Source organism: Coturnix japonica, chromosome 11 (assembly GCF_001577835.2).
Source record: "Coturnix japonica isolate 7356 chromosome 11, Coturnix japonica 2.1, whole genome shotgun sequence".
NCBI classification, from domain to species: domain Eukaryota; kingdom Metazoa; phylum Chordata; class Aves; order Galliformes; family Phasianidae; genus Coturnix; species Coturnix japonica.
This window is the reverse complement of record NC_029526.1, coordinates 15,885,013-15,897,327: the sequence shown is the minus strand read 5'-3', so window position 1 is coordinate 15,897,327 and position 12,315 is coordinate 15,885,013. Positions and strand designations below refer to the sequence as shown.

General features: G+C 49.5%; 1 protein-coding gene across 1 annotated transcript in view; it reads right to left on the bottom strand.

Annotated features, from left to right (window-relative positions):
* The window catches only part of JPH3 (junctophilin 3), a 38,344-nt gene extending 36,742 nt beyond the window's left edge, over nt 1–1,602 (bottom strand). Inside the window, exon 1 of the mRNA XM_015874203.2 lies at nt 783–1,602. Coding sequence (XP_015729689.1) covers nt 783–1,164 — 382 coding nt within the window. The 5' untranslated portion in view covers nt 1,165–1,602. The remainder of the gene's footprint in view (nt 1–782) is intronic.
* Nucleotides 1,603–12,315: the final 10,713 nt, after the last annotated feature.

The window sequence follows — 12,315 nt, the reverse complement described above, 5'->3', positions numbered from 1 at the left end:
CTGCTTTGCTGCATCCACACTCCATGCAAATCCTACAGGTTACAGTGGTGCAGAACTGCCCCGTCCCATGTACAACTCAGGCTGCTCCCACCAGCTTGGCCCACTGCATCCTCCCTTCTTCATCCTCCATTGCTCAGGTGCCAGCATCTCATCCCCTCTCCTAAAAAAGCCTTTCTGGGTGCAGGCCTGGTGCTGTGACCAGCTGAACATATGGGGCTACCTGTGGCAAAGAGGTGGCCTGGTGCCATGCTGGCTGCTGCCTTATCTCCTGTGGGGCACTGAACAGCATTCAGTCCAAGCAAGCAGGTTGCTATGTCCCAGACTATGGCCTAAGCCTTGGGGCTGGACCCATAGCTCACTGCTACTCACACACCCATCAGTGGTACCCACACATTTCTGGTACCCAAACATCCCTCACTGGTACCCATATATCACTGGTATCCATACAACCATCAGTGGTGCCCATACATCACTGGTACCCAAACATCCCTCACTGGTACCCACATATCGTTGGTACCCACTCATCTATCATTGGTACCCATATATCCATCACTGGTACCCATACATTCCTCAGTGGTACACACATATTGCAGGTACCTATACTTCCATCAGTGGTACCCACACATCATTGGTACCCACACATCACTGGTACCCACGCATCCATCTCTGGTACCCACGCCTTGTTGATACCCATCCATCCCTCACTGGTACCCACACACCCATTGCTGGTACCCACACACCACTTCCAGCCCCAGCTTGGGAGATATCAAGACACCACCTACCTCCATCCGAGTAGGTCTCTGTCCCGTAGCCATCCTGTAATCCATTGCTCCAGGTGCCTTCGTACTTGGCCCCATTTCCAGTGCATTCTCGGACCCCGTACCGTCCCTTAAATCCGTGGGTCCACTCTCCTTTGTACACCCACTTCCCTTTGCTCTCCATGCCAATGCCATGGCGCTTGCCCTGCGCCCAGGTGCCCTGGTAAGTGTTGCCGCTGGGCCAAGTGTAGACCCCCAACACCTCAAAGCCGTGACTCCAGGAGCCCGAATATTCACCTTGACCCTTGGGGCCGGTACAGATTCCGTGGCCATGAGCCTTTCCGTCCTCCCAGCCTCCACAGTACGACCCTCCATCGTCAAAATTAAACCTTCCCCCACTGGACATGCATGTAATTCGGTTTGCAAATCCCCCAAAAGGTGAAAAGAAAAAAAAAAAAAAAAGATATATATATATATATAAGAAGAAGAAGAAAAAATAAATAAACCCCAAAAATAAACCAAAATGATGCAGGAGAGAAAAGGAGAACGATGACTTGGGGAAAAAAAATTATATATATATATATATATGATAGAAAAATCAGGTTGCAATCATGCACCAGATCCAGGCGCTGCTCAAGCCAGTTCCTCGTGATTATTCATTCTCGGGGAGTGTGTTCGGATCGGTTGGCTCTTCCCCTGCTGTGGAAACAGTATCATTAAAAAAAATATATATAGCGGCAAGAACAGCGGCAGCTATTGGGTTTTTGGTGCAAACGACTCCACCTAAAAACCATCCACGGCAGAAAACGGGGGTGGAGGGGGAGAGAGAAAAGGAGGATGGGGGGTGGGGGGGGTGGGGGGGTTGGGGGGAAGAAGATGAAAAAAAAAAGAGGCCAAACGCCAAGAGAGGATGGAAATAACGGGGCTGGGAGGGAGGGCCCCCCCGCTCCCGGCTCAGGCCGCCCGGCCCCGGCGCATGGCTCAGCAGCAATGCGGTTCCCCCACCGCCTCCCGGCCTCGCCCTACGCACGTCCTAAAAACCCTCTCCCGCAGCCGTCGTTCCCCCGCAGCTCTGCCCGCCGCGGGAGCCGCTCGCTGGGGCAGCCAGTGCCCGCATGCTGCTCGCTGCCAGGCCCCTTTGGGGGGGGGGGAGCAGCGAGGGTCGGGCCGCGCTCCCCCTCCTTCCCACGGGGCTAAATCCTGCTTATCAACGAGCAGGGATCCTGGGCTGCTGCTCTGCCTCAGCTCCGGGTGGATTTAAAGAGACAGCGGCTGCGGCTGCCCCCTCCTTCCCTCCCTTCCTTCCCTCCCTTCCTCCCTCCCTCTCTCTCTCCCCCTCCCTCCCTCCAGAAGGATGCTGCCGGGGTTGGGTTTATCTCGCTTCTCTCTTCATCCCTCCCAGCTCCTTCCTTTTGGGATCCGGCACGACACAACAACCCCCCGCTTATTGATTCGCATCGCTCCAGGCTGCGTCCCCTTTTTTCGGCATCCCAGGGCGGTCAGAATGATGCGCAGGGCCTGGGTGGGGGTGGTGGTGGTGGTTTATACAGGGTGGTTGGAGATATGGGATCATTCAGGAGCACGCAGTGTCCCCATCCTGCAATGCGTGTGCCAGGTGTTGGCAGCATCCACGTGCCCGCTGTGTTTGCTTTCACACACAAGTGAATGAGGATCTAAGGGGAGCTCTGCTGAGATAATAACATGAGGTAGGTGCTCACAAGTGTCCATAGAGGAAAAACTGGGAGCTGTGTGAAAACAGAATCCCTCAGGTTGGAAAAGACCCCCAAGGTCCTCAGGTCCAACCCCAACCCAGCCCACCATGACCCGCAGTGCCACAGTCCCCATGGTTCTGGAGCACCCCCAGGGATGGTGACTCTACCTGTCCCTCTGCAGCCCGTGCCAATGCATCACCACTCTTCAGGGGAAGAAATAGTTCCTAATATCCCACCTGGCCCCCTCCTGGTGCAGCATGAAGCCATTCCCTCTCATACTACCAAGCACAGTCCAACACGATGGTTGGATCAGATGATCATAGAGCTATTTTCCAACCTTTGTGATTATTCAACTCTGCAGTCCCACCCTTCTCCCGTTCCCTTCCAACTATGGCATTTCAGTCCCAGCATCTCAGCTGTGTCCCCCCCGAGTCCCTCCTGCCTCCAGGTGCTCCAGAACCGCAGAGATGTGGCACTGAGGGACACGGTCAGTGGGCACAGTGAGATGGGTTGGGGTTGGACTTGATAGTCTTCAAGGTTTTCTCCAACCTTAATGGGTCTATGATTCTAAAACAAGCCTTAATTTAGGAACATCACATCTGTGTCTGAAGCGTGGGCAGTTTCTGTGCTAAAAATACAGCCACGTGTTGCATCTTTTTCTGTCCATGAGTGGGTTCTGGTTTTGCTGTGTGACTCTTGTGAGTGCCACTGCCCTGTGGCTGGACGGGGAGTTGGCTGGGGGTGGATGCGGTTGTTATTAAAGAGTTTGTGATGAGTTTTGGGATGTTCAAGTAATGGCCAATGGCACATTGCAAGTCAAGTGTGGGGGTGTCTGGCTGGGTGACTGGGAGTGCTGGGACCATCATGGTGGGGAGGCCAAGTGCAACACAGCCATGCTGCTGCCTCCAACCCTTCCTACACCCCAAATAAATCAGTTTTCCATTGACTTTACCCATAGGCCAGGAGTTAGAATCATAAAACCATAACATCATAGAATCATCACGATTGGAAAAGACCTCCAAGATCAAATCCAACCCCACCCCATCCCACTGCGCCCACTGACCACATCCTTCAGTGCCACGTCCCCACGGTTCTGGAACAGCTCCAGGGATGGTGACACCATCACCTCCATGGGCAGCCTGTGCCAATCCATCCCCACTCCATCATCCACAGTTTTCCAGCCCTGGGGACTCCTTTCCAGACCAGTTAGTATCTCCTGGCTGCTGCTGAAAGAGGAAATTCAAGTGGCCAGGCTGCAGCAGGAATCCTCCAGCACCTCTGCTGAACTCTGCAGACATTTCCCCGAAGGGCACAGACAGCATTAAGTAGAACTGCCAAGCTTTTTAAAACAATCGAGTGCGTTTGAGCACGAGGAGAGTGATACAATGTTAGGAATGAAAGAATAAAGTTGGGAAAAAATATAATAAGAAGCAAATCAGCTTACAGTCATGGTAAGCACCCATCAGATCAAGGAGTCGTAGAATCTTTAAGGTTGGACAAGGCTGCTAAGATCATTGAGTCCAACCCCAACCCAACACTGCTCTGCCCACATGAGATCTCCAATAGACCACCGTGCTGCTGCAGGCACTCAGCACGATCTGCTTCTTTAAGCAGTCACATCAATGATAGATAATAAAGTCCCTGTGACCACCAAGGGCCAAGTGATGCACAGTGGGGGTCTTGAGCTGCTTGTATTAAAATGCCCTTCGAATTGTGCTGGAAAGGGAGAAGCCTTTAAGAATATTTAACCCCCAAAGCCGTAATGCAGACAGAAATCTTTGTTAGGAAACACATGGCTTGGAAAGGAAGTGAAAGAGACGCCAAGAGCAACACGTAAAATATAAACATAGAAAAGGAAGGAAAGGGAAACTGTTAGTAATTAATAGACCTCAGAAGCAGGGAGAAATTAAAGGCAGGAGGAACATTTCCAAGATTTTCAAGAATCTCACAGTAATGTTGGGCCAATACTACAGAAATGGGGCATTTCTCAATGATGCAGAAATGCTCAGTGCAAGTTCCCTCCTGGTATCTGGTTGAGAAAAGACGAGGTGCTGACGAATCGCTTTCCAAGGGCACGGAGGAGGCGAGATGAGATCTGTGAACCTATGGATCTGAATAACCAGCATGAGTTGTATGGGAGGTGGCCAAGTGGTGGCTGTACCAGTGCAATTCTTTCTGGTTATTGGAATATTGGTGGTCACACAGATGGCTCCTTGCTGACACCAAGCAGTGCCCACGTGTCCCCATGGTCTGAAGGCACTGGGTTGGAATACGCAGCCTTGGATATCTGCTTGATTTTCATTTTTGCTTCCTGCTCATTTCCTCCCCCTGTTAATTGAATTCCAGGAGCAAACCATCACTTGGTGTTGTCCCCAAGTTTTCTCCTATCTGCTTGGTCTCTGGCTAAATTACCCCCAAACCAATTAAAGACCAGAACGATGTTGCAGCAAGCAGGACTGCTGCTAATCTTCTGGTAGATTGCAGCTTATGAAAGTGATTGAAACGGCTGGAAATTACATTACTTGAAGGAGGTCAGCCTTCGAGATGTAAGTAGCATTTTTCTTTCTTAATATGTGGCCGCTACAGTGCTAATAATCTCTCGCAGGTCAACAAAAGTCAAGACCCGAGTGAACCAGAAAGAGAAACTCCTGAGTGTCCTTGGGTTTAATACCGGTTCACAAAGAGCTTAGGAGAAAATGACGGAAGGTTTTGCGTCCTGCAATAGCTGCACTTACTGTTTCACAGGGGAAATTGGTTTGCAGGGAGAGGAAGGACAGGGATGGCTAATGGGCATGTTACAGGCATGTGGGCAATAAATTACCTCGATTGTCTTCTTTGTGCTGGCCATGGGCTAAGTGCATTTACTGGTCACCGAATGTATCGCATTAACCTGCTGCATACAGTATGTGGCTGTTTATCCTGCCAATTACTGCAAATCTAATCAGCTTTAGCCGGGTAAAAATAGAGCCAGTTTCCGTGTGGAAATCAAGAGGCACAAAAACAGCAGCAAAGAAGCTGATCCTGATCAATGAGTACATGGGAGGAGAGAACCCGAGTGCCAGCAGCACGGACCTCAGTGTGATGCCTTCTCCCTGGGTGCCACATATGTCCTTCCTGGGGCTGATATCCTCCTGCATCACCCATGGAAGGAGCTGGGGAGGTGGGGAACTGTGGCCACAGCTTCTCCTCATGCTGGTGTTCTGCTTGAAGGAATGGTAGGTACTCTGGTATGAGTACAGCGCCATGCTGAAAGATGGAGATGGCTCTTGCCATCTTGGATAGTGAGTGGATGGCACTGCAGACTTGGAAGCTGAAAATAAACCCGAGGGAAGACTTTGTGGTTTCTTGTCTTCAAACCCAAAAGTCTCACCTGCTCTTTTATTTTACCAGGTCGCTACTATAAATGTGCGTGAGCTGCTTGCTCACTATAAAACCCAGCCCCTTGCCTTGCCCTTCCCATCCCAGGGGGCAAACCTCTGCCATCAGTGACATAGCAGCAACATTCACCCAAAGGGACTCAGCTTCCAGCCACCCACATCCCTCCCTATTTTCACAGGTTGGAAGAGACCCACGAGGCTCACTGAGGCCAACCCCTGGCTCCACACATCACCACCCCAAACTCAAACCCTATTTAGGATTTATACCCCACTACTTTGCCTGGTGTCCACCTTGGCACAGCACAAAACCCAGGCTGACCAAAACCCAGGCTGACCAATTTTCTATAGCTGAAAGCTGCTCGTAAACACAACCGAAGCATCCAGCCTTAACCCAACGGAGCCCAACCGCTTGTTTCAAACCTTTGAATTCTCTATCTGAGAGCAAGGAGTGGGAGCTCTGCTGATAATTACGGGACATCTGTCACCCGTGTGTTCCTGCTGGTTTTGTCAGGAAACGCAGCTGACATAATGTGACCAGAAGAAACCTGCTTTGGGCAGCCATTCCGTGTGCTGTTTTCCATCTCCACCACCACACCGTGCCCTGGTTGCACTTCCTGCTGCTGGTGGAAAGGCTGGGAAAGCCAAATCTGATGGGAAAACCAAACCCACCAGTCCTGAAATTGGCTTTGACTTGCATGAGATATTAAAAATATAGATGGTTTGGGGGATTTTTGCTGTTGCTCGAGGGCTGCTTTCTAGAAAGAATGGATACAAGAAGTCTTTTGGTTTTGTTTTAAATTCTGAGAGCTCTCATAAAACCCCATGACATTAAGCACTGGCACAGACCACCCAGAGGTGGTGGACACCCCATCCCAGCCCATGGTCAGGCTGAAGGGGCTCTCAGCACTGATGGAGCTGAGACTGTCCCTGTTCATTACAAGGAATGGGATCAGATGGCCTATAGAGGTCCCATCCAACCCAAACCAACCTATGGTTCTATAACTTCTGGAGCCAAGGGTTGCATGCACTGCCCATTGGCCATTGGCTTTCTGTTTTTCTCATGCTTCATTGGGTTGAGAACCAAAATCAGATTTTGCCAATGGCAAAACTGAGGAAGGGAACACGTTTTGCTCTCCATCACCTGCACTTCCTCTTCAGCATCTCCTCGCTGCCACTCAGCAAAGCCCAACATGAAACCAAACCATGGACACCCAGCAACCAACTCAGCTCTGAGGTAGTCTGGCACCAGATGAGACAGACGGGATTATGTTTTCAGTTTAATGGAGACGCTGATGTACTTCTTTCTATGTGAATAATGAATGTTTGGAAATGCTTTGAGCACTGCAAATTGTAAGGACAGTGTATTTTACTGCGCACAGAAAGCCAGTGGCAGTAGTTTCCCAGAATTGTTTGGACTGTAGCAATAGAGATTTATAATTCATAACAAAGAAGAAATGTCTTTCATTGAAGCAAGGAGACACAGCGATGTAAAAGAGTTGACGTTGCTCTTACTCTATTCTTACGAAGTACAGCCATGCAACAGGGAGGATCTCTTTCTTTCTGAGCGGGCAAACAGCTACATTGGGATTTAGCCCACATTTGTGTAGGCTTTCAAAAAAGCTTTCTTTTTGAAATCTCATTTTTTAGGGCATTTGAGCACTTTGCAATCTGGAGTAGCATGTCTAGAGGGCCAGAACACACAGAACTCCTTTGCTGCCCAAAGGATGGAAGGAAAAGCTATCCTACATGCTTGGTGCAAAACAGTGAAGCTCCAGGAAACTCAAAACTGGATTAATGGGGTTTCAAAATCTGCTTAAGGAATCAATGAGCAGCATTGAGGAGCAGTTAGCAACCTGCAGAATGACATGGCACCTGTTAGCATGGGATAATCCAGGAATGAAAGAGAGGGTGAGGGATTAAGGAATGTCAATTTAGGGTGGTGAGACAAACAGAAATCAAGGCTTGAGAATCTGAAAGCACCAGATTAACCCAGCCATCACTGTCGTGGTACAAAGGAGGCAGCAGGAATGGAGCAGAAAAGGATGTTTCACTGTGATGGAATGCACACCTTAGTCCTGCCAACACAGCGTCCCATTGTATGACACTGGGAAATCCTTCAGCATGTGGGAAAACATGGCTTTGCTCATTGCAGACACAAGGGGAGGTGGGGAGCTCCCTGAAACCCATGGAGCTGAGGGTTCATAGAATTATAGCCCCAAATGAATATCAACTTCATTTTCTTTCTTATCTCCAGTGCCCCAGCCTGGCACCTTCCTTAGCAAGCTGAGCAGCACATTGAGGGCTGGATTTTGAAAGTCAGGGTGTAGTGGAGATGGTCACAGCCTGAAGCAGTGACTGAGCACCTGGTGGGAAGGCAGGGCCAACCCAGGTGAGCTCAGGTGTATGCAATGTACCTGAGTGACTGGAAGGGGTGGAGTCAGGATCCACCCCTTCCCAGACCTCATTTAAGGGTTGGCAGGGGGAGGTGAGGTTATCTTGCTGGAGGCTCCTATGAATCTGAGACTCTTTTGGAGGTAAGTGAATTCTCTCCTTTATTTTTATGCTTATAGCTGCTGTATTTGAGTGTATTCTCATCTGCTGCAGCTTGGGATTTGGCTACTATGCTGTCACTGCTATGCTTTCCATGGCATTACAGAGGGGTTCATGTCTAACTATGGAGAGAAAGTCTCCAGGTTATTTCTATAAGGTCAGCTGTGGGCACTCAGCTGATTATTGGAGTTACTGAGCCTTCAGTTTGAATCTTCAGCCACAGATTTACTGTCCTATCACTCCATACCCAACACTAAGTGCAGCAGAGCATCATCTGTTCCTTCCCTCCCCACAGGGCCCATCCCTATGTCTGTGCATGAGTCTCCAATGCTGCAATAACACTGAGGGAGGACAGCTGTGGGACATGTCCAAAACAGGAAAAATCACATCTTGCATTAATTGGAGCCATCTGGAATGATGGGTTTGCCCTGGGATCTTGCTCTTGTTCTGTGCCAGCAACAGGTCCCAGTGTCCCAGAAAGCCCTTTGCAAAGCAGAGCAGGGTCTACCTCCACCTTGAGTATTTTCTGTGTTTGCTTTCCTGACCAAGCCCTTGGTTTGCCCATTGCAGTGCAGCACATACTCCCATTCCAAAGCTGATGGGATTTTCCCTTCCTGCCTCAAGGTGCTCCACTGGGCCAAGCACCCCTCCCTAAATACCCCTGGTTTTTATTTACTCCACGAAATACTTTGGGATCACTTTGGGGAGGAAGATGTCCCTGCAGTATAAGTTGACACCATCCTTGTGTGCTCATTTCCACGAGTTGCTGCTCCTATGAATTGCAGCCCAGCAATTTGCTATTCCAGTCCCATGAAATAGAAGCACTGCGGGGCTGTGGAAGGGGCCCTCAGCATAGTAGAAAGTGATCGGTGAGAGCTCCCCATGGGCCCCAGCCAAATGGTTCCCATCCTTGTAATACTGTGACCAGAAGGATGGCCTCAGCAAAATGCAGCCCTTGGCCAAGTGTGCTTTTATTGCAGGATTGCTGTCCCAGTCTGTCTCACTTGCTCTTCTGTGACCTATTGCATCATGTATCAACCAGACATAATTCCTGGCATGGGATGCACTAGAAAGACCAGACCAGCCTCCTCCTGGAGCTCAGCTCTGTGGTCACTGCTAATAATTTAGCAATATCTTTGTTGAGAGGAGAAGACAGTGTTGTCTCAGTTGTCTGAACACAGCAACTGATAGCAATGCAACAGTCCTACCTGGAGCATCACCTACTAAGACTACACCCAGATAGCGTGGAAAGCCCATCTTCACATGGGATGTAGGAGAGAACCCTGATACTTCCCAGAGCTGGGCTGGAATCCTTTCCTGGAGGCTCTATGATCTAAATCACAGCTGCTGCATCAACCCTTCCCCACCTGCATCTCACTGTGGCCATCAGGTTGGGCAGTCTCAGGGCTGGGTCCCAAAAAGAATGTGGATTTGGTCTGTCCCAAAATGCACAGGATAGAGTCACATTTCCCATAATTTCTGGGGTCTGCAGCAACAGTGGGTTCCTGGCACCCTCTAATGGAAAAGACAAGTCACTGACTTGCTGTTCTGCCAGCCTGCCTTTCTATTTTTAATTTAATACCCCAGTAATCACTCCCAGCTGGGCAAGATACAGCTCACACCAGTGCGGACCCACAGCATGAGCTGAGCAAATGTCAGGGCTGTGCAGGGAAGGAGTGACAGCCTGGAGCCTGGAATTGCTGCTTTACTTATGGAAATGAGAGGCGAGAGCTAATCAGCTCTGACATTTGTGCCTTGGTTGTGAATTTAAGACACATGCTGATGGTTTAGCTGTGTTATATGGCCAGTCCTTCCCTTGGTGGCACTTTGGGGGTTCCTGTCCCTTGGGATTGCAGGGCACAGGGGATGCATTTTGTTAGGAAGTTTAAGGTAGAGCTCTGGAAGCTGAGGCTGCTGCTGGAATTGGGCAGCTCGCTTCTCAAATCCCATTCAAATTCTTTTACTTTTAGACTCTGGGTTTCCACAGCAACAAGACACACAGCTCTCTGCGGAGTTCGGGGCTATAAATAAACCCTGGATCTATAGTTGTGATATTAGCTATGAGGGCTTTGAGGAATCGCATGTGGTGACGGAGTGAAAGGCTCGGTGCTGAAAGGAAATGTGTTTAATGAGGAAATGATGGTTCCCAGCTCCATTCGGATTGTGGTTTTTCTTTGTTTAGAGCCACCAAGCGCAGTGGGACCCAGTAAGGTCCTGCCTTACCCAGGGTGGCATTGATGTCTATAGGGTTGTTGGAAATGGTGCCCCATAGTCTTTGCTTGATGCTGCTCTGTGCTCCAATGGATTTCTTATAAACAAGAAGTGGCCTTCAGCAACTCATTCACAGCCCCAAATCCTTCTGGGGAGGCAATGAAGACTTGGGGCAGAGCCTCATAACCCCATTCTCTACTACACAGTGACCCCATGGCTCTGCTGTGTGTGTCATCCCTATTTAGGGAAGGGCTGTTTGTGTGTTAACTTGAAGCACAGCTCTCAATCCTAATAGCTTCCCTGAAGTGGGATTGCTGTGGGTCACAGTCAGTGGGCAGGACCTAAAGGAAAGCTGCCCTCACCTCTCCTCACCATCTCATGAACAGAGCTGCAAGAAGGAAGGTTAAAGATGAGCTGTGTTAGGAGCAGGGAGGGAATTAAATAGCTATCACATGGCATACAAACAAGCTTGTCAGGGAGAGGGAATTAGAGGCTTGGAGCTCGCAGAACAGATTTGTATACAGTAGTGAGGAGGAGGAGATGAGGAAGGAGAAGAAAGGAAACACAAATCAAAGACTTATTTGGAGTTTCCTGTGTTGCAGACAGAAGGTCCGTGTTATTCAAACAGATGTACTGCGTGTCACCAGCTTTCTTCTGTTTGTTATTTTAAGGATGGTCTTAAGAAGAAAATAAATCCCACTGGAAGGCTCTTTTATACCCATTTTAGGCAGTCTGTGGAGAGAAGCCCAAGGAGTGGGGCTAGGGAGATTCCTCCAGGCTGAGTGGTGCTGCAGCCCCTGCAATGATGGGACCCACTGCTGCTGTTCCCCCAGCAGATATATAGGGAGATATGGTCTGTTGGTACAGAGGTGGGCTTTGGTAAATCCCATGTAATGCTGATGGGGGCTGCTGATCTGTCAGCCTCTCCTCTGTGCCTGGAAAGATCATGGAGCAGATCCTCCTGGAGGTTATACACATGGAACAGAGGGAGGTGATGTGAGATATCCAAGCCATGACCAACCCAGTGCCATTCTACCATGGCTTAACTGCCTCAGTGGATGAGGGAAGTGCCACAAATGTCATCTATCTGGACTTCAGTGGGGCCTTTGGCACAACTCCCCCATAACATCCTTCTGTCCAAATTGGAGAGAGATGGATTTGATGGGTAGAATTGTTCAGTGGATGAGGAACTGATAGTGAGATTGTACCCAGGGAGTGGTGGTCAGTGGATCAATGGAGGTCAACTAGTTGGGGCCCTGAGCATCTGATGGAGCTCTAAGTGTCCCTGCTCAGTGCTGTAGAGATGGACCAGGTGGCTTTTAAAGGCTCCTTCCAAGACACAAGCTGGTGCTTCTCTTTTCCTGCAGGTAACTGATCATCACACAGGACAGCGTCGAAGCAGCCCTTCTATTGTAAGACACAAAGAAAAGTTGGAATCAATAAGTAATACTGAGAAGAAGAGGCACTGCAGAGGAAGCAGGCATCGTGCCCATCCTCTGAGGGCTCTGTCCTGCTCCCACTGAAATCAAAAGGAGTTTTGGAGTTGGTTGCAGTGGGAACAGGATCAGTCCTTAAGGCACTAATTAGTACAGCTGGCTGAATAATGCATAACGAGCGGTTCATTCAGCTAATTTCATCTCTTTTTTTTTTTCCTCCTATTCATGAACTGCTCGTGAACCAACCCCGCTTTTCTCATTCTGGTTGTCG